This window comes from Mesoplodon mirus, assembly GCF_964341445.2.
Source record: "Mesoplodon mirus genome assembly, chromosome: 1".
Taxonomy (NCBI): Eukaryota; Metazoa; Chordata; class Mammalia; order Artiodactyla; family Ziphiidae; genus Mesoplodon; species Mesoplodon mirus.
The window spans coordinates 8,983,345-9,005,661 of NC_138976.1; the positions used below are offsets into that span (position 1 = coordinate 8,983,345).

Here is a 22,317-nt window from a genome sequence, read left to right on the forward strand (position 1 = left end):
AGTGCAAGGCACAGGTACACACGCTTCTCACACCATCGTCTGGGGGCATGCACGGGGGCCCTGCCTCGACCTAGGCCCATGCCATGGAGGTGGCCTGGACAGAGAGAGGACATTTAAAAAAATAGAGAGAATTTAAGCTTCCCATAAAAGAGATGGGGAGGGGGAAGGAGGCGACGGAGGCCGAGGTGGGGCTGGGAGATGAGTGGCTGTCCGAGAGCTCTGGGTCCCTGGGGGTGACAGTCTCTGTGGACAGGACACAGCCCCTGCCCAGGCTGTGCCCATCTGCCTGTCTGGCTGTGCCCAGTGGGCACTTTAGCCAGGCCCAGTTGGCCGAGGGGAGGGCACTGTATGGCTGTCTGTAGAGTCTGTGCGGGTGGCGGGGCGGCCTCTGCGGCCTGCAGTCCCACCCCAGGGCCCTTGCCCAAGTGTCCGTGCGGCCTGGCTGGCTCTCAGGAGGCGAAGTAGGAACTCTGCATGGAGTAGAGCCTGTCGATGGGGTTCCCCACGCGGGCCTGCAGGGAGCCCACATCCGAGGAGCCGAGGAAGCAGTCGCTGAGGCTGGTTAAGGAGGTATCACTGTCGATGTCGTGGAAGATTGAGTCGTTCCCTGGGGGGCAGAGGCGGTGTCAGCACCGGGGTACAGGCTGGGGCTCCTGGGGGCCCTGTTGGCCCTACAGGCAGTGTGGCTGGAGGTGAGGGAGGGACAGGATGACCTGCCAATGGTGCCCAACCAGAGGGGTTGGGGGCTGTGGGTGAGGTCTCCAGGGCGCCCCCTTCCGGTCAGGAGGAGGCAGGTGGGCTGTGTCGGAAGGGTCTGCCGGGGGCGGGGGGGGGGGGGGGGGGTGGTGGTGGTGCCTGGGGCGGGAGGTGGCTTTTTCGGCCCCAGGCCTGCCAGGTCTGGCAGGGGGCAGGGGCCGTGCTGGGGCAGCAGGGGGCCGGGCAGCTTACCATAGGGGTTCATGTGGTCACCTGGCATTTGGGGCGGCGTGAGGCCCTGCTGGAAGGGGTCGCTGCTGCCGTAGGGGCTCTGCTCCATGGCCACGATCTGCTGCTGCGGCGGGGCCAGCGGCGTGTAGGAGGCCATCATGCCCTCCATGCGACTCGACAGGACCTCTGGGGACAGAGCACGCCCTCACTGACTGGCCCTGCCTGCCCTGTCCTGGAGACCTCACAGATGTACCCCAGGAGTCCCATGACCTCCCTCACGACCCCCCAGTCCAGGCTGCCCACTGCGGTCTCTCTGACCTCCTCCTTCCCAGCCCTGCCCCTGCTGAGGTTGCCTGTGGCCTTCTAGGGTCACTGAGCCTACATATCTGACCCTCCAGTCCACCAACCTTCCCCAGACACACAGTCCAGCGTCTCTTCCAGAAAGAGCCCTCCCTCCCCACCTCCTCCCTTCCTCCTACGGCCCTGCCCTCCAGGAGCTCCCAGCCTGGGGATGACAGAGGCTTCCAGTGTGCAGCCAGTACTGATTCGACAACATCTGGGTGCAGTGAGTGCCCTGCATCTGGGAGCATCAAGGTGGAGCCCGCACCCCGGCCAACAAGGCTCAGGGAAGGAAGGCTTCCTGGAGGAAGGGGCCCACCACCTCCATGCGACTTAAACAACCAGCAGAGGTTCAACCAGCCGAGCAGGGGGCAGGCATGCCAGGCTGAAGGGCAGCAAAGGCAGAGAAGAGAGAAACTGCGCTGTGGGAGCAAAGAGCCCAGTCCATGGGGATGGAGCGTGAGGACCAGGGAAGGTCGTGCCTGGGGAGAGAGATGGTTCCTTGGGGACCCGAGCTGAGTGGGGGCTCCCCTGAGGCTGCAGGAAGCCAGTGGAGGGTCTTAGCTGTGGAGGGACTGTGGAGAAAGGCTGGGAGGGTGGAGGCTGGAGGAGGAGACCATTGGGAGGGGTTGGGGTCCGTATTAACGCAGATGCGGGAAAGACTAAGAGGGGCATGAGGGACATGGGACAAGAAACCACTGCCTGATTTGGTGACTGAGCAGATGCAGTGCGTGTAGGACAGGACGGGGGAGGTGACTCCTGGGTTCCTGGTGTGGGTACTGGGTGGGTGGTAGTGCCATTTGCTGAGACGGGGTAGGGGAGCTGTAGGGGGTGTTTTGTGCATGTGGCAGCAGGGGCAGCGGTATGAAGTGCAGTATGGGCTGTGATGAGCTCGAGGGGACCGTGGAGCATTCCTGGGGAGGCTGCATCCAGGGGGCAGCTGGGAACACCGGAGAGTGAGACACAGCTTGGGAGCAGGCTGGGGGACCTGAGGCTGTGGCTGCAGCCCGGGAAGGCTGGGCCATCTCGGGAGAGGGGGCAGAGAGAGAAGACAGGAAGAGCTGGGCTCTGAGGCCACGGCCTTGAAGCCCAAGGTCCAGCCTGGGACACTGGTCTGGCCCCCGAGTTCTGAGTAGAAGGGGCTGCCCATCAATCCCTTGGCATCTGCCTCAGAGACCCCGGCTCACCTGGGAGCAGGCAGCTGAGGCCCCTCCCCCAGTTTGGCAGACTCAGGGAGCTCCCAGTGCCCTCCCTTCAAGACCTAGAAGGCTCCATGTCCCCATGGGGCCGGGGAGGCCAGCCCCAGCCCAAGCTGTGGAAACAGCATCTGGGCAAAGCCCAGTCCACCCTGGACTCCTCAACACTTTCAGACTTTCTCTGGAGACTTCTGCTGAATTCTACTGTGGGCAATAGGGTGTATGGTCATGTTAAAAGCATAGGCTTAGGAGCCCTACACTCCGGGCTGAAGCCTGGCTGTGCCCCTTACTAGCTGAGTGATCCCAACAAGTCCCTTAGTCTCCCTGAGCCTCAGTCTCCTCATCTGTGAGATGGGATGTAACGATGCCCTTCCTCTCAGGGATCTGTGAGAATTAAGTGAGACGGAGCGTGCGGAACCGTGAGAACAGTGCCTGGCACACCGCATCACTGTTTGAATATGGAAATTCTGCCACCCCTCTGGGCCGCCCACCCTGCCATCGCCCCTCCTGTGTCCCACGGCCCCCACTGCCTCTCGCCTTTACTGATCTCAGCAGGTTCCAAGGCAGCAGCTCCCTGAGCTCTGATCGCCTTGGCGGGAGGTTTCCTGGGAGTCTAGTTACGGAGACTGAGCCCCAGCCCGGGCCGCCCTGCTCACCTTGGCCCAGCCGCTGGGAGTTCTGCTGCTCCTGTTGCTGCTGGTGCCGCCGTGCCAGCTTCTTCATCTGCAGGAGACACAGTGTGTGCCAGTCTCCACCTCCAGCCCCCCTTCATTCCCACGCCACCCTCATCAGGCCCCTGGTCTTCTGCCTGCACCCCCTCCCCATCCCACCCCCGTCCAGCGGGGTGGCAGGTGCCTGTACTCACCTTCGCTCTTTGGTTCTGAAACCAGACCTGGACCACACGCACGCTGAGGCCCGTCTCTGCCGCCAGCGTCTCTCGGACCTGCCCATAGAGAAGGAGACGGGTCAGGCCTGGGGGTGGGGGTGGGGGCAGCAGCTGGGAGGCAGCAGGTTTGGGGGGATGGGCGGGGAGGGGGGGACGCCCAGCCCCCAGCAGGAGCAGAAGGGGTGGTGTCTGGAAAGGCAGCGCGTGCGGGGCTGTCAGCCTCCACCCCACCCCAGGCGCCCCTCACCTTCCGGCAGGGCTTGGAGGAGACCTCGAAGGAGGCCTTGAAGGCCCTTCGCTGCTGCGTCGTGAGGATGGTCCGGGGTCGTTTGGGCCTCCGCGGGTCCTTCCCGTCGTCCCCACTGCCCTTACTCTGGCTGCCCTGTCCCTTGGCCGGCTTCATGTCCCCATCTTCGTCCTCGCTCTTCACTGTGGGGGACACACCCCAGCCTGTCAGCCTCGTATCCTCAGGCAACTTGCTACCTGATGGGATCCCATCACCTCCTGCTAACACCTGCCACGACTCCCCAGTGCCCTCAGGGTAAAGACCGCCCCCTTCCCCCGGCCCACAGGCCCTGCCTATCTAGTCTCTCATCTCCCATCCGGGTCCTGTATGTCCCCTTCCTCAGCACACACTCCTCACTTTCTTATCTTGGACCCCCAGGGAGACCTGAACCAAGGCCCCCAGACCTGCTCTGCTGACAACACACAGGCAGACACACACAGGAAGGCACCCTGGTGAGCAGGCAGAGACACACAAGCACACATGCATTGCACACTCAGATGCGCACACGTTCAGAATGGTAGAGATACAGGCCCACGTGGGGACAGGTATGGGCACTGCAGAAGCACGCAGGTGTACACATGTGGCTGGACACACTGGAGGGAGCACAGGATGCTCACTTGTGGCCGATCTGCTGTCCTCATCAGGCCCATGGCCCGCCTGAGGAGAGATGCTGGCATCTGTGTTCATTCTGGCCCTGGGCTTCCCCTGACCCATCTTGCCTGGGACCCACCTTGTCCTGCTGGCCTCTGGTGCCTGGAAGACCCCAGCCCAGCATGTCAGCCTTTGGGAAAACCAGTTTCCATGGCACTAGCCCAGCACTAGCTGGGCCTCACGGCCCAGAGAGAAGGCTACCAGGAGCCTGCTTCCTTGGAGCTTCCAGGGACTAAGAATTGATGGGCAAAGACACACACTCCAGACGTTCTCACACAGGAGTACCTGTGGCCATGACATGTGCACGCGTACACATACACACGTAGAGGTGCATGCTCACAGGCAGGGACATACAGACATGCACACATCTGAACAGACACACACACCTGCATGCAGAAGCATGTGTATTCACCTGGAGGCACACCCACACCCACTTCCATGCCTGAGTTGTGGGTCTCAGAGATGCCAGCCCCAGACAGATAGCAGAGCCTCCCTCCCACCCACCATGCCTTCTGCTCACCCCGAGTCTGAACTGGTCTCCTTTCTCCTAGACCATCTTCCTCTGAGCATGAGCCCCTGTGGAGGGGACCTCCCTCCGAGAACCCCTCCCTAGGCCTGGCATGAACGTGCCAGTGGCACCTGGCTGGCCTCTTCTCTCCCACAGGAGCCCAGGCAGCCTGGCCGCTGTGGTGCCCTGCCCAGGGATGGACAGAGGTACAGGTGGTGGGAGCTCACACCTCCTCCAAAGGCTCTGGCAGGGACAGCGTTCCTTTGTGTGGGCAGGTCCTGTGACCATGGGCTGCAGGTTCCCCACAAGGCCCGGCGGATCAGGGCGCCTCCTCCCCACGCCCCCTGCTCCAGGCCATCTTCGCCACCCCCAGGAATGACACGGTGCCAGCCTGCTCCCTGACGTTTCCCCCTTAAGACTTGTTCTCGACTCGCCCTGCCCCTCCTGCCAGGAGGGCTCCAAATTGGTGAAGTCTTCTGGGGGCTGGAGCAGGGTAGAGGGGAGGCTTCAACCCGGGAAATGGAGTCTCTCCCTCCACCACCGAGGGCCCCAGTCTCCCCATGCAGCAGGGAAAAAGGGAATAGCTTGGGGCTGCTGCTCCCCACTGCTGAAGGCTCTGGGGGGTGATGCAGAAAGGCTGAGTCAGATCAGACACACCTGCAGCCTGCAGACCCGGTGCTGGGAGAGACCCCTGGGATGCTGTGCTGTCACGGGGCGGGGCGGGGCACAGCAAGGATAAGAGCGGGGGGAGGGGGGTGGGCCAGAGAGCAGGGGGTGTGCCAGCATGTGTGTGCAAGCTACAGGACATGTAAGCACGTGGATGAACGTGTGCAGCCACATGCATAGGTATTGTCACTGCGTGAGTGTGCTGGGGCGTGCGTGCACATGTTGTTTACATGGGTGTGGGCTTCTGCATGCTTGGGCATGTAAGCACATGTCTACACACGGACATGTGTCTGTGTATTTACACTTCTGGGCATGGGTATCCACACATGCATTTTATGTGCTTGTGTGTGTGCATCTGTGATCACATGCACCTACACCTGTGTGTGATAGTGTCCAGGTACATTCGTGCGCCTGTGGGGCTGTGCACACGTGTCTGTGTGCACCCCATGTGTGCACGTGTGTACTGGACCCATCAGTGCGCGTGCGTATTGGATGTGGGTGCAGTGTCTGTGTACAGTGCAGGTCCTGGGGTCACGAGTGGGCTTCTCCTGCAGGGGCGGCTCTCCCCACCGCCTGCCCCAGCTCCAGGCGCAGCTCACCGGAGTCGGACTCGTCGGGGCTCACAGAGCTGAGCAGGTCCTTCTCCTTCTCGTAGTCACCCTTGCACAGTAGCTGGCCCTCCTTGAGCACAAACTCGTCGCCCTTGCGTAGCTGCCGCTCACACACGCAGCAGCAGAAGCAGCCCAGGTGGTACACGCACTCCAGCGCCCGCATCACAAACTCAGTGGGGGCGATCTTCTCCATGCAGCCGCTGCACTTGGCCGCGAAGAGCCTGCAGGTGCAGAGTGGGTGCATTGGCTGGGCTCAGGGGTCCCTCCCAGAGGCACTGCCCACAAAGCACCTCTTCCTCCCGCCACGCTGACCCTCCAGCCCAAGTGGGAGAGGCCCTCCCTGGGCACAGAGCCAGACAGTGGGAGCCTTACCCCCTTGGCTCACAGGGCCCTGGCGGCCTCACGGTGGGCACTGGGCAACCTGCCCGGAGATGCCTTCTCCTGGGAGCATCAGCTCAGGGTCGTTCCCGCTCATAGACACAGTGGCCACTAGAGGGCAGTGTGCAGGTTCAGCCTCTGCCTTCCCTGGGAGCCAGGTGGGCCCCTGCCCTGAGGGGAAGGCCAAGCAGCCCACAGGTCCCAGCTACCCTTACTCTAGCGCCGGCTCTCCTCCTCTCTGCCCCTGCCTCTCCCCCACATCCAAGCAATCCCCAGCCTTGCCCAACCCATCACCCAGCCTGGGTCCCTCCTCTCCTGCCTGAGGGCTGCCCCAGTGCCCTCCCTCGGTTCCTGGCCTCTCCAACCCCTTCAACTCACCCTCCAGGATGACAGCCAGAAGGATCTGTCTAAAACACACATCTGATCGTGCTGCTTCCCTGCTCCAGACTCTTCCATGGCTCCCTAGTGCCCTCGGAGAACCTTCAAGTTCCTGAGTCTGGCACCCAGGCCCTTCACAGTCCTGCCTCTTCTCTTACCACTCTGCTTCCCGAGGCTTCGGCCCCATGGAACAGACTGCAGTCTCTCCAGAGCACCATCAGCTTGGCTCTTCAACAAGTTCTGGCCCTTGCCTTGGCTACCACCTGCTTATCCCTCATCTTAGCTTAGGAATCTGAGTACGTATGGCGTACCAGCCGTTCTTCTAAGCACTCTGCATGCAGAAATGCATTTCACCCTTGCAACAACCCTATGAGGCAGGAAATATTAATCCCATTTTAGAGATAAGGAAGCTGAGGTGCTGGGAGGCAGAGTCACGTGCTCAGGGTCACGTGGGTAGTAAATGATGGAGCCGGCTCTGTTTCCGGGCCTGATCCAGTCCCTCCATGACAGGGAGGATCCATCTTCCATCTCCGGAGACAAAGCTGGGGGTGGGGGCGGGGGTCTTCGTGACTCCGGCGAGTGTGCAGAAAGAGTCTGAGCAGCAGGGCCCCGCCTCTGCCTGCACCTACTGACCGCTCCTCCCGGCCCCCGATCCCTGTCACGTGCCCTGCTCTGTGGGAACAACACTTTGATGGAAAAATTTATGAAGAATCAAATTATTGCTGCTGGGAGGGAATTAAAACCATTTTTCATTCCCCACGTCCCCGGGCCACGTCTGCGGGCGCCACCTGGGGAGCACTGTGCACATCCCATCCCTCTTTATGGCCCGCCATCACAGGCACAGATTACAGCTGCAATTCTCTACTAATCGGTTCTGGAACAGAAATGGCCATAAATGCAGGGCTCTCGGGCTGCCTCCCTTCCCGAGGCTGCCATCAGCACCGCCCACGGCAAGCTGGTGGGATGCAGTGGGCAGGGCCATTCCAAGCTCTGCCTGCTGCCCTGGCACTGGCCAGGGCACTCAAATTGGGGACACCCCAGCAACCCCTGCCATCCACCTCTAGTCTACCCAGCAGGCTCCTACTCATCCTGCAATGCCCAACTCCAATGCCACCTCCTCTGGGAAGCCTTCTTTGATGCCCCAGTCTGGGGGAGGTGGCATCCTCTATGCTTATCTCAGGCCTCAGTTCCCTCTACTATAAAATGGGGATGTCAACAGGACCTCCCTCAAAGGGCTGTTGTCAGGATTCAATGATACTGAGCATTTAACTCAATGAATGAGTACGACATCAGAGTGATGGCACATGGCCCTGTCAGCTCCCAGTTCTACAGAGGTCCACCTGATCCTCAAGGAGGCCTCAGTGTTTGAAAAAGCCATGAGTGAAGGCTTGGGGGGGGGGTGCAGAGGCTCAGGCAGACAGGACCCCACTGGTCCACACATGCCTTCACAACGGTATATGAGATGGATGCAGCTCCAATTTGGCCCTTTGGCTGGAGACCTCTGTTCAGGGTGCAACCCACTCAACTGTCCAGGTACCCTAAGCAGAGGCCCTTAGGAATCTGGCTGGCCCTCCAACTCTGCCAAGGGGCTAGGGGAGGGGCCAGGTTTGGAGAAACTGCTGCTCTGACGTAGAGGACACTTCTGCCTTGCCCCTCTCCCTGCCTCCTTGTCCCTCTCCCCACACTCTACCTCCTGACCTGGCGGCCCCACTGAGGACTGCAGCCTGGCCTCTGTGGCCCACGTGTGGACAGGCAATGGCTGCATCTCTGTGTCACCATGTCAGGGCCAGGGCCCCAGGCTGGGTTGGCACACCTTGGGTGGTTCCCAGAGAGGAGGCCCTCTTAGTCTGTGGGAGGGGGCAGCGGGGGGGAGGGGTGTGTGACCCGCATTAGCAGGCGCTGCCGCCATGCAGGCTTCGTTCAGAACAGCCCCGCTAATGCCTTGGCAGCAGGGGGTCGATTGCTACTTTCTCCAAACTCATCAACACAATCTATTATTAATACTTCTCCAAAGCCTCCGTGCCGCCATTACGGAGGCAGCGCCAGCCACTCGGGGCATCATCTGTTATCTAGATTGCAAAAACTCGGGAAATAAAACAAACTGCACACTTTATAAACAGAATGTGCCATCCGTTTGGTCTCCAAGCATCTCTCCACCCAATAAAACATCGGTGGGGGGGGATGCATGAAATACTCCCTCCCGATTATGGGGCTGCCTTTGTCTACTGTGCCAGGGTACCAACTGCATGTGTGGGAGGGGCTGGGGTGCCAGCGGGGTGCCCTCCTCTCTGCGAGCCCCCCACTACCCCCCTCGATCCCTCCCACCATGAAGGATCAGTGGAACCAGCCATTGAGAAGCAGCCCCAGCTACAGGCGGGTGGCACTAGAATCAGAAGGACTCGGGTTCAATGCCTGTTTCCACCACTTGCTGGTTTGTGACTGAGGGAGTAATTTCCTTTCTCTAAGCTCACTTATCTGTATAATGGGCTCAGCAACACTGCCTGTTTCTCAGTGTGAAAATGCAGTGAGTTGTCAGGACAAAGCTGGGGGCACAGAGGGAGTGACTGGGTGCTGGGACAGGCCTCTCCATGAATGCTGCCCAGAAGCTGCAAATACTGACCAGAGATGTAGAGTTGCTCAGGCTGAAAAGCTCCGGGCCACCCCGTCTCCCTTCCCCTCCTGCCCCAGAGATGCTCCAGAGCCTGATGTGAAAGGCCCAGAAAGCATCAAGGGCACTGGATTTGGAGCCCTGGTCCTGCTCTCCATCCTGACCGGCTCTGTGACCCTGGACAAGTCTGAACCTCACTTTCCTCATCTGTAAGATAGGGACAACAGTCCCCACTCCCCAGCTGGTCTGGGGATTCCAGATGGGTGAGTTGCTGCTTCCCACACTTGGGCTGGGAGGCCAGGACGGGGCAGGCCCCGGGGTCACGGGACGATGGGGTGCTGTAGGGCAGCTCCGAAGCTCTGGCCCAGGGGGGAGCTCCCTGTGGCTTTCCCTCTAGCTGCCCCGCCCTCTCAGTGCCAATCCCCCTGCCCTGGCTCCTTCCCCAACCCAGAAGCTCCAAATCTAGACGGCAGCTTCGTGACCACAACACAGACACACAGGCTTGCTGGCAATCCACACAACCCCCTCCCCATTTTTCATGTAAACCGCTGACCTTTTTCTCTCACGCTGTGCCTACAACCTAGAACGCCATTCCCCCTCTCCCAGCCTCTGCCTGGCAAATATCTGCTTATGAAGGATTTAGCTTGGGCAACCCTTCCTCCAGGAAGCCCCCTTCTCCTCTCCAGTCTCAGATACTTCTCCTGAGGACCACACTTTACGTATTTCCAGGTGCACCTTCCCCATGGTCACCTCTGTGTCTTCAGTGCTGAGCCTAAGTCCCTGTACACACTCAGGTGAGCAGTGAATGTTGGCTGAACGAATGCTGAACCATCCAGTATAGCCCTGTTCAGCCCGTGAGGCAGGGCAAGTCAGTCCCCACCCCCAGGCTGGTCTGTGGGAGCCTCACCCACCTGCCCTGGGGAGACAGGACCACCTGGGAGGGGAGCTGTGTGTGGGGCAGGAGGCTAAAGCAGGCAGCCTGGGGTTCCCTTCTGGCTTCATAACTTCTCCCTGTGTGACTTTGTTCAAGAGAGTGAGCCTCCATTTCTTCATCTGTAAAATGAGAATGATGGTACCTACCTGTGGGGCTGTTGGGAGAGCTGAGTGCATGTAAAGCCCTCGGCCCTGTGCTGGCATGAAGGAGGCATCCCACAAGAGCGGGCTTCTGTCTTTCTCTTGTTCCACGTGAGTCCGACATGCTTTCATTGATTATCCTCGCTGGGGTCTCCCAGGGGTCCCTGGGAGCAGTCTTCCTGATGCAGGTCCCAACCATTCCCCCTTCTCATGACCACCCTGGGTTCTGGATCCATCCTTCTAGCTTCTGTCTGGCCTGGGCTGGACAGCACTCCTGGCTCAATTCTCTGTGTCTCATTAATAACATGGAGCTCAGTTAACATCTAACTGCATCACCCCATTGAGTCCTCACAGAACCCTAAAAGGAAGATGTTTCCATCTCCGTTTCACAGATGAGCACAGCAAGATGCAGAGGGCAGGTTCAAGGTCACACGGCAGCATCACTGTATACTCCCTCCCTGCTCTGTGCGTCCAGATGTTTCTTTGTTCATCAGTTACCCTGGCCCTTTGCTCTGAGTATCATGCCCACATCTGTCTGCCCTCAAGGTTCTGAACACCTCAAGTTCTTATTACTTGGCATAAGCCCAGCACCCAGTTTCTTTAACCAAACTGAACATCTCCCCCTCCCCCAGGATCATCTGTGATTGCAGATTAAGAAATTCCCTTTTTTGGGACGTCCTTCCCTTACAGAGTCCCAGGCTACGACAACATGTCTCCATCTCCTTTGAGTTTCTATTGGCTTATTTATTTAATGCTCAATTTATGAAACTCATAAAGCTAATAAACAAAACTCAGAGAGCCAATTTTTTCGGGAGCATTCGAACATGGATTACAAAGCTGATTAATTTCTATTAAACCACTGACACCTGCGGTAATACATGCAGTACAGCTGATTCTGTTACCTCTGATAAAGCCGGTTTCCTAACGTCCCGGGGCCCCTCCAGCCTCTCCTCACAGGTTTTCATCCCCAGATCTTGGAGTCCACACGGCACTCATTAGGCTTGGAATCCTGGCTCTGTCACTTCCTTGCACTGGAAGCTTACACAAGTCCCCTCTCCTCTCTGAGCCTCAGTGACCCCATCTGTCCAGTGATGGCCTGGGCGCATCCCCCCAGGCTCAACGCGTGGTGGTCATGATCACTGTCATCATCTCTCCAAGACTTCCCAGCACCAGTTCACTATCCTCGCTGAGTAGAAGCTCCTCGGCCTCCTCCTCCTCACTGTACTGCCATTCCCAGACCCCCATCACTGTACTTTACAGTTTATGTAGCCCCTTGCTGGGTTCTCAGTCCAAGAGCTCCCAGCAGTTCTAGGATAAGCCCAAAGATCTAATCATGGCATTCAAGGCCCCACTCTACCCGTCACACCGGGCCTGAGATGCTCTGCTACAGCTGCCATGCTTCTCATTGTTCCCTGAACACAGCAAGTCCCTTCCTGCCTCCTTAGCACCTAAAATTCCATCTGACTCTACGACCTATCTTCTCAACCCCTTCCCTTCACTTCTCGTTGAACTCCTCTTCATCCTTCAAGACCCAATTCAAGTGTCACCTCCTCTATGAAGCCTTCCCTGATACCCACAGATCCAGATACTTGTGTGTCTGAAGCCCCCACTGATTTAGAAATAAGGAACTGGGTCTAATTCAATCCCCTACCCTTTGCTCTGGCATTGAGTTGGTGGTTAGTGACTATTTGTTGAGTGAATGAATAACCTTGGGAGAAATGAAATGGGCAGGCAGGTAGGACAATAGAATATTGGCTAACCTGCTTCTGGGGGGTCTTAGAACACTACCAGCTAACAAGATAAGTGAACTTGCCCTCCCGTGCCCCCTCCACAGCTAAACAACCCGGAGTCCAGTGTCCCAATTTTTTATCAACGAAGTTCTATACATCACTCCTGTTGGGCTGGGAGTCCTGCAGTAACACCCCCAACATCCGCACTGCACTGTCATCCATAGTTCACAGGGAAAGCCCTGGGAGTGCCAAGTTGGTATAAAATGACTTCCCTGACCTTTAAGTGATTGGGCCAGGCCTGGACACCTGACTCAAGGTGGGCCAACTAGACCCTCTGTCCTGTGTCTCTTCCTTCTCCTGCTCATTCAAGGGCCCTTTTAACACCCCCCACCCCCATCCTCGTCCTCAGAGGTGTGACTTTCCACATCTCCAACACCAGCCATGTGGCCTTGGGTCATTCACATCCCTTCTTTGAGCCTCAGTTTCCTCTTCTGTAAAATGGGGGTGTTAATCCTTCCCTCACCTGGTGATGTGAGAAGGCCTAGTCCAGAGGGCATCTCAGCAGGTGTGTGCTCCCTCTCGCTCCCCAGTCTAAGTCTCACGTGGTGCCCAGTGCAGGCTCTGGAACCTTCTCTTCTGCACCTCCAATTTCAAGTCTGAAGCCCCCATCACATCGCTGGGTCTGAGTTCTCCCTGTGGTATGAGCTTCTGTGAGACTCTCTCCGAGGGCCACACTGGGGACCAGGGAGATTCTGGTCCTGGTTTCCCTTAGGGCCTCTCCAGGCCCAAGTCCCACAGTTCCTGGAAACACTCCCTCCAAGGGGACCACGAGGCTTGGCACCTGGAACTGAAGGCCCTCTGTCCCCACTGTCCACACCTTCACGGATTCACCCAGCAAACACCCAAGGAGTCTGACTCTGTGCCAGGCTCGTGCAAGATGTTTGGGGAACAGAGTCAGGTCATATCTCGCCCCATGGGAGCTGGCATAACATGACATGTGCTTTGATGGGGTACACTCAGCAGGCTGGGGTGGGCATAGAAAGGCATGATAGTCAATCTGGAGGAGAGCTGGGGACTTCCTGGAAAAGGTGACATGACACAGAGTTAAAAGAACTTGGTCCTGGAGGCAGAAAGAATGGTCTGAAGAGTCTCTAGCTCTGCCACTTACCAGCTGCCTGACCTTGGGGCCAGCCAGCCACCTCTACTCTCTGAACCTGTTTTCCAGTCTGAAAACTCGGACCACAATCCCCACCTAACATGTGATCATGGTCCCATGTTTGCCCGCTCTGTGCCACACCTCCACAGGCTGGACTGGGAGCCCAGGATGGAATGGCCGCAGAGCACTAGGACAGGCCCCCATATAGTAAGCGCTCAGGAGGTGGCTCGTATTAGTATGGCTCCTGGGACTGTGGCGTCTATGATGATGCTGGCTGAGAGATGAGCTGGAGTTCACAGGAGCCGAGGGGACAGGACTCCAGACACTCTTGGGGGGCCAGCTGCTGCTGCTGGAGGCTGCCTGTCACTTGCAGGAGCTGATGCGGTGAAAGCAGGCAGAGGGAGCTGCCCGGCCGCCTCCCTCCCCGACTCGTTGACATCTCCCCCACGTGCCTGCCGCGTCCTTATCATTCCGCGCGTAGCTGGTTTTTATTTTGAGACAAAAAGGGGCCTGTTGATGGGGATCCAACTCAAACCAGCTGCAAACATCTGCTTTGATGCGGCGGCGGCGGCGGGCCAGGCGGGCGGCGGCGGGAGCCGCAGGCGGGGGCCCCGGTGCGCGCGCGTCAATCACGCGGCTGGAATGCTTGGCGTGGCCGGTCGCTGGGACCGGCGGCCGCCGGCGCGCGGGCCTCTCCGCAACCTAGCCGCGCCGGGGCCGGGCCTGCCGTGAGGGCTGCCCCGGCGCTTCCTGCGGGCGCACAGACCCAGCTGTGCGGGGCCGCTGGCTCCAAGGCCCTTTGATCCCGGCCCGGGGCGCTGTCGGGAGCCCGCAGCCGGGGCTCGAGGTCACGGGCCTGGGGCAGGGAGGGACAAGCCCAGCTGGGAGCCCGGAGTACCATCCAGGGGCCAGCCTGGCCAGGCAGGCACACATTCGGTGATTCCACACACATTTATTTGGCACCTACTACGTACCAGGCACTGTCTGGAGGCTGGGGATAGAGCAGTGAGTCAAATGGACAGTCTCTCCCAACCCCACCCCTCCAGCTTCCAATCGAAAGGGTGAGGGACAGGCAACAGATAGACAGATCTCTAGCAGACAGAGTGTAACAAATGGTGACAATGATGAATAATAAAGAGGCAAAGAAGAGCGACGGGGCGGGGCAGGGTGTGCGTGCGTGCGTGCGTGCGTGCGTGTGAGACCAGGAGATTTAGAAAGGTCAGAGGCCTTAGTGAGATATCTGGGGGAAAAGGGTTCCCAGCAGAGCGAATAGAAAGCGCAAAGGTCCTGAAGCCTGAGTGTATCTGGGGTGTTGGAGGAAAGACAAGGAGACCCATGTGGCTGGAGCAGGTGAGCAACAGGGGAAGGGGCAGGTCACGTGGGGTTTTGGAGGGAGGGTTCTGAGCAGAGGCGGGGTGTGATCTGATTTGCATTTTAACCAGGTTCCTCAGGCAGCTGTGTGGGGGCCCAGAGATGCTTTGGGAGTTTAGGTCAATAATCCAGGCAAAAGATAATGTCGGCTTAGACCAGGGAAGGTGCTTAGAAGTCACCCTACCTGGGACGCATTCTGAAGGTAGACAGGGACACGAGAGGATGTGAGAGAAAGGATAGAGGCACAGTTGAGTCCAAGATTTGGGGGCCTGAACAACTGGAAGGATGGAGTTGCCACTAAATGAAATGGAGACCGAGGCGAGGTGGGGGAGGGGAGAGTCGGGAGTGCAGTTCAGGACATGTTACATCTGAGCTGAATTCTAACAGCCATGTGGATGTGTCCAGAGGGCAGTTGCATGTACGAGTCTGGTGTTCAGAGAGAGGCCCTGGGCTGGAGACACTGGGAGCTGCCAGGATGGAGACATACACGCTCACACACATACACACTCCTACAGAGTGAGTTATACGTGGCTTGGCACCTGATAACTAGTCTCTCACCTTTGGGGCTCTGACCCCTGGGGTTGTAGGGGCAAGGCCCAGACTCTGCCTCAGGAGTTTCTTTTCCATTTGGGGATATTGGGGCTTCTCCGGGGACCAGACCTCTCTTGGTGACATCAGGGAGAGACAATCAATGGTGCAGGGCAGGTGGAAGGTGGAGCATCATGTCCCTCTGATCATCCCCCACCTGCCTCTTCCTGCCCTCCAGCCGGGGCCTACATGCAGCAGAGGTCTGTGTGCTCCAGGCCAGGCCCCAAGCTAAGGGCTTTACCTGTATTATTTCATTAACCCTTGGGTTGACGCTCTTCCCTCTTTTTTCTGCCCTTCCCTGGTGAATTCCATTCATCTGATAATTTATTCACTCATCCATCAACATTCACTGAGCACCTACTATGAGCCAGGCCCTATGCCTTCTCTTCCCACCTGCTCTTCAAACCCCTCTGAGCTGATCCTAGGTTCCCTTCCCCCATTCTCACTGAGTCACCAGCTCCAGGTTGCCAAATCCAGCAGCCATTATTATTATTATTTTTTAAAATTTTCTATGTTTGATTTTATTTTATTATTTTTTAGAAACATCAATTTTTATTATTTTTTAACATCTTTATTGGAGTATAACTGCTTTACAATGGTGTGTTAGTTTCTGCTGTATAACAAAGTAAATCAGCTATACATATACATACATCCCCATATCTCCTCCCTCTTGCGTCTCCCTCCTACCCTCCCTATCCCACCCCTCTGGTTGGCCACAAAGCACCGAGTTGATATCCCTGTGCTATGCGGCTGCTTCCCACTAGCTACCTATTTTACACTTGGTAGTATATATAAGTCCATGCCACTCTCTCACGTCATCCCAGCTTACCCTTCCCCCTCCCCGTGTCCTCAAGTCCATTCTCTATGTCTGCGTTTTTATTCCTGTCCCAGCAGCCATTATTATTGTTATTATTACTTACTAGATTTATTAAGTGTTTCCTACATACCAGGTCCTGTGCCTTATTTGCACACATACTCCTCCCCCATAAGACCCCTTAGAGACAGGCTCTGGCACTCTTTTCCTAAGAGAGGAAAGTGGTGCTTGGAGAGGGTAACACAACTGCTCAGAACTGTCAGAGCTGAGATGGAAGCTGGGACGTCGGGCTCCAGAGCACACCCTCCCAGCCTCGCCTCCTGGCTTCCTGGACCTCCGTGGGCTTGAAGCCCTCTCTTGCCGCAACCTCATCCTCCCTGCCCGCCACTTGGAATGACTCTGCACTTGCTCCGTTCCTTAGCTTAGCGCTGTGGGCCCATGACCTGGGCTGGGCCTGGGGGTGCCGAAGGTACAGATACGAGGGGCTGAAAACACAGGTGCAAGATAAGAAACCCCACACACCACAAGATGTAGAGGCCTTTGGATTTCTCTCCAGGGTCCTGAGTGGCCAGAATAGGCCAGGCCCAAGGCTGCGACCTAGGAAGGGCTGAGTGATCCAGGACAGGGCCTGAGGAAGTGTAAGGTCAGTGGGGTGGGGGAGGAGGACTGACTTCCTGGAGGAGGGGGCTATAAAGAGTGTAAATAATTGAAAGGGGCAAGTGCTGGCTGGGATGCGAACAGGAGTGTGTCCAGTCCCAGTGTCTGGGCTCTGGGTAGGCAGGGGCAAAGGAGCAGAGAGACCATTCTGGGAGGGAGGAGTTGGATAAAAGCGAAGCCATGAAGAAAATGGAGGCCATTTTCAGGGTTAGGGAGACAGTGGGTCAGAAAGGTTGGAGCTTAGGTGAGAAAGGAGAAGGGTCAAGCCAGAGGCCTTGAATGTTGGGCTAAAGAAGATAGACAGGTCAGGTTTCTTTTGTTTCCATCTACTCATCCATCCATCCATCCATCCACACACACACCCAGGCACCAATGCACGCAGGTCTCCATCCACCTACCTGCTGGGCTATCCACCCATCTCCCACCCATCCACCCTTCTCAGCCATCCATCCAACCATCCATACATACCATCCATCCATCCAACGTATACTTAGGCACTCGCTCTGTGCCAAATCCTGTGCCATGATTCCTCCTCTTGAAAGCAGAAACTGCCTTTCAAGGCTTACTGGAAGGCTTGTTGATTCTGTAAGCATTTACCTAACACCCACCATGACCAAGTGCTGTGCTAAGTGACGAGGAATCAATGGGGAACAAGACACAGGGTCACTTCCTCTCAGTGAGCCCCTGGTGTAATGGGGAACAAGATATTCCAGGGGAAAGAGGTCTCAGAAGGAGATATCCAGGGCACCACAGAGCCTAACAGCTGACCTCACTGATGTTTTGGCCCCATCATTCTGACCCCAAGGATTCTGGACTCCCTATACATAGACCACAGCATTTTAATTAGGGTTATAACAACACTGATAAACTCCCTTTGAGCAAGTGTCTTCTGGAACAAACTCCATTAAGGCAATTTAATTTTTTGATCAATTTTCTTTCTAGTGCAGTTAAATAATTTACAACTTTTTCCATTTCCATTTTTATTTTTCTAAAATTATTTTCACTGAGATAAACTATTTCCCATGAAAAATTTTTGATAAAAGATTTGCTCCATTGTCAGGTTTGTGCCTGTATTGTATCTTACTGATTATTAGGATTTGACTCTTCGGTTAATTTGTAGCCAGTGACACATTTTACCATGAGCAGTTTCACTGCTGTCAGTTGCATTTTGTACTGCTCAATTTACCAAGTTAAATTTACCCCCAGGCTCAGGTGGTTTTTAATGTTAGCAACAAAATCACCGAAGTTGATGACGACAAATTTTACCAGGCAGCCAATGAAAACATGCTCAGGTCAAAACTACAGGTCAAGACAGTCTTGTGGTATCTTATGTTGGGTGTGAAATGTCCAGCTTCAGCTGGGACCCCATAGACTGAGTGTGCTCTTTCTTACTCAGTGATCTCTCCCGACACCTCCCTCTCCCGCTTATAACCCCCAGGTTCTGGTGGCTGCTTCTCTACACTCTGGTCATGAGCCTGAGTTTGTCAAAACAGCCCTTAAAGCTGGCACCCAGCAGCCCACTGCTCAGCACAGTCCTCCATGGGCAAGAAGATTCGTCTGCTCCCTTATTCCCTACCGTATACTCCTCTTAAAGCAGCCAGAGATAACATTGTTAGCCCAGTCACTGAGGGCTTCACTGCCCAGTCTCACGAGATCTGGACCAACCCCCCCACCCCCCACCGCCCCCGCCTCCCAGATGCGCGCGCGCGTGCACACACGGACACACAGACACATACACACACACACCTGTACTCTTGCTGTCCAGTTTCTGGACCGCACACTGGCATACATTCCCACTGTCACACTCACAGGAACCACACCAGCCCTGTGCTCATAGCTTCACAGGCAGGGGCTTCACCAGTGCCTCATGACCCCCCTCGGAGGCAGGAGTCCCTTCCTTACCAAGGTCACTCAGCTGGTTTAGTAGAGGGAGGGCCCCATCTCCTGCCAGCCTGGCTAGTAAAACCGCCTCTCTCCTGCCTTCTTGGAGATTAAGAAGCTGCCTGGGGACTGGGGAGCAAATGCCCCAGACCTGCTCTTGGCCAGTGGCCTGTGCCCGGCTGACACTGCAGGGACACAGCCATAGAGCATGGGCAGAACACGTCCCCCAGCTGAGGGGCCTGAGACACGACAACCCGAGAAGTGGGTGCGGGAGCAGAGTGGACTCCAGGCCCGGGGGAGGCCGGGGGGAAATGCTGGAGGAGGAGGCCCTCAGAGGAGTGGGTGGCATTTATTCCCTCCCCGCGGCCCGGGCCCTTGCCAGGGAGTAAAAAGAGGCTCTGGGAGACCGCCTCCCCGGGTCTCTGCGCTCGGGCCCTGCGGGAGGGTCCGGGCCTGGGCCCCGCCGCGCACCGCGCTCCGGCCCCGCAGCCAGGCCGCCCGTTTAGTAGGTAACTGATCGCCCCGTGCCCCGCCCCAGCAGCCCGCAGCCCGCCCGAGCCGCTTAATCACCGCCCTCCCGGCCGCATTAGCATAGTAATGGCCTTTAAATTGAGCCTCTTTGTTTTTTAATTAAGCTCCCAGCAGGTACAGAGAAGAGCGATTATTGAGGAAGCTGCCAGCACTAATCGCCCGCAGTCATTTGACAATTAAAAAGCGCCCGGCTTTAACTCTTTCCCTGCGCCCACAGCAGTTCCCTCGGCATTTATCCAGCGCCGACTGTGTGCGCGCCTTCCCCGTGGGACCCCCCCCGGCCCCGCCCCTAGAACTCGGAGGGACCCCTGCCAAGCCTCGATTTTGCTAAGGAGCAAACTGAGGCGCAGAGAGGGAGGGTAATTTCCCCAAGACACACAGCTCAGCTTGAGCGTGGAGAGCGGGGCTGGCAGACCGGGTGCGAGAGAGAGAAATCCAGCTGCCTGGGTTTTGCGCCTGGCACTACCCTCTGCTTGGTGCCCGGGCGCCTTGTGAGTCAGGTGGGCAAAATCCTCCTGCTTTAAGGCCCAGGTGGGCACCTACCAACCTCCATGGCAACAGCGCTCTCCTTGGAATGCTCAGGACATCCTCTCCCGTTGCTAGTTCACCCATTCCCCAAATACCGACGTGGTGTTCACTGTGTGCAAGGTGCAGTGCTGGGCACTGGGGACAGCTGTGGACAAGGCAGAAGTGGGCTCCGCCCACATGGCCCTACAAGTCGAGAAGGGAGACAAGCGAATAGGAAGATATCGCAATGATTCATTAGCCAGCCCAAGCTGGGGGGGCGCATCAGAGAAGCCCACTCTCCTGAAGACAGAGGTTTGAGACAGAGAGGAAGGAGAATCAGCCAGGTGAGGATGGCAAGCGATGCACAGTGCAGGCAGCAGAGGAAACAGTGCATGCAAAGGCCCAGAGACGGGACCAGCATTAACCAGAAATAAAAGCTGCGGAGATGCGTGTGTGGCAGGGGACAAGAGGCGGCTGCAGAGTAGCAGGAACAAGCTGAAGTGCGCAGGGTCTCGCAGACCATCTACTTTTTAAACTGAGGGTGTTTTAAAAATAATTGGACGTATCTTTGAATAGGTAGTGCACTGCATGGTCTAATAGTCAAATGTAAAGAAGGCTGTTTGCTGCTCTCTCCTCTACCCTGTCCCTAGTCCGTAGCCATGCAGATCCCCTCCCCAGAGACCAGCCAAGTCTTCCATTCAAGCCGCCTTCCTGAGATAGCCCATACACAAGCCCGTGTAGGTCCATTATTCCCCTCCCTCGACTTTTTTTTTTTTTTTTTTTTAATGAGGACTGGTCGGGGGGTTTGTCCAATTTTTCTTTTTTTTTTTTTTACGCAAACACTACCTTACACACTGTTCTTGTGTCCCGCCCACCCCTCCCCCGCCCTCCTGCATGACTGCTGGAGAGGACTCCCCGTCTTGGCCTGGAGCACCTCCTTATACAGCTGCTCGCTACTCTATTGTATGAGCAAACCCTAATTTATTTAACCCGTGTCCTGTTGATGGCCTTGCGGGCCACTTAAAGGATTTTTGTCTTAATCTCAAGAGCCATGGGAAGCCATTGAAACGTTTTAAGTGGGGAGTGGTTGGAGCGATTTACATGTTTAGAAGATCATTTTGGCTGCTGAGTAGGGACCCAGGGTAGGGGGGAGTGCAGAGTGGGAGCAGGGAGACCAGCTAAGAGGATCACTGTCAGTGCCCTGCCAGTGAGAGGTGAGGGGAGTCCCGGCCAGGGGTGCAGGAGTGCAAGAAGGGGGCAGGTTACCGAGAGCGATGTAAGGCGTGAGATGGACTGGGCTCTGGGCTGGGTGGGGGGGAGCCCTGGGTGGCTCCCTCGACCTGACCCTGTCCGATGCCTGGTGAATGGAAGAGCCAAGACCGGGATGGGGACAGGTAGTGGTGGACAGGGACGGCGTGGAGACCCCAGGTCCGAAGTTACCCTGGTCTCATTGCACCGACAGCCAGCACAGAGTCTGATTCATCACTGGGTCGGGGATCTCCCCGCTCCGGATCTGAGCCCGGCTCCCCGACAACCAGCCTCAATCCCCATCTCTGCCTGCTCTCCCTTTAGAGGGGCCTGCGGCTGGTGGCCCTGAACCCCTCCTTCATCCACGCCACGCTGAGGCTGTGTTTCTGGAGACAGGGCAGCCCCGAGAAAGCCTGGCAGCTGGCTTTTAATAAAGGTAGAGGAGGCTCCTTAGAGCATGGATGTGGGAGTGAGGAGAAGGGCTCTGGACAGATTCTGCCCCTGGTCACCACTGGGGAGGGCACACCTCCTCTGCCCCTCGCTCCCTGGCGGGAGTGGGGCGTAGACTCTCCACGCCCTGGAGCCCCCTAACCTTGTCCCTGACTCAGAGCAAGAGGTGTCCTCCCAGAGAGGAGCTGTGGTAGGGGCAACCAGGACCACCCTCTGCCCCCTTGAACCCCATGGAAGGAGGCAGGGAGCACTGCAGGCAGCGAGGGGTTAACAGTAGGCCCACCCCCATCTATCAGCCAGCATCTCCCAAACAGACGGACAGACAAGGCAGCTGTCCAAACAGGCCTGTGTACCTGGCCACAGCCGCAGAGAGGACAGGGCAGTGGCTGTTTACTCTGCTTCCCTCCCCCATCACAGTCACACACACATACACACACACACACACACACACACACGCAGCCTTGCAAGGCATCTGCAATCTGCCCTTGGGGATGCGTCCTCCACCCCCTGCCCACCACCCCGGAGAAGATTCCTAAATGTTCAACTCTGAGAAAAGGATGTCCTTGCTCAGGGCTGGGGAGTGGGGGGGAGCTCCAGGAATTGGTGACTGAAATGGCTGATTGGCCCAGATGGGCCCAGTCACCCGAGGCCCCGCAGAGCTCACTCCCAGGTGCCCACTCTCCATCCAGGGGACTCCCGGCAATGCTCCCCGATGCCCACTTTCTGCCAAGAGCAGAAGCTGAGTGTCTCAGAATCTGGAGACCCGGTGAAGCTGGTGTGTCTGGGGAATCACCTTCTCAGACCACCTCCTGGGAATATGTCTGCCCAGGGCTCCCAAGGGGGACTCTCCAGGCTTCCTGGGCCCCATTCCAGGCC

At 57.2% G+C, this 22,317-nt stretch overlaps 1 protein-coding gene across 2 annotated transcripts in view; it reads right to left on the reverse strand.

Moving 5' to 3' along the window:
• Positions 1-449: 449 nt before the first annotated feature.
• The window catches only part of LMX1B (LIM homeobox transcription factor 1 beta), a gene marked incomplete at both ends in the record, with an annotated part of 79,578 nt that continues 57,710 nt past the window's right edge, over positions 450-22,317 (reverse strand). The window contains 6 exons of one of the 2 annotated variants that reach the window (XM_082618910.1): positions 450-607; positions 970-1,113; positions 3,119-3,185; positions 3,328-3,405; positions 3,596-3,777; positions 6,059-6,291. In XM_082618910.1, coding sequence (XP_082475036.1) covers positions 450-607; positions 970-1,113; positions 3,119-3,185; positions 3,328-3,405; positions 3,596-3,777; positions 6,059-6,291 — 862 coding nt within the window. Of the gene's footprint in view, positions 608-948; positions 1,114-3,118; positions 3,186-3,327; positions 3,406-3,595; positions 3,778-6,058; positions 6,292-22,317 lie in introns of both variants that reach the window. The other variant, XM_082618909.1, reaches the window with a different exon arrangement.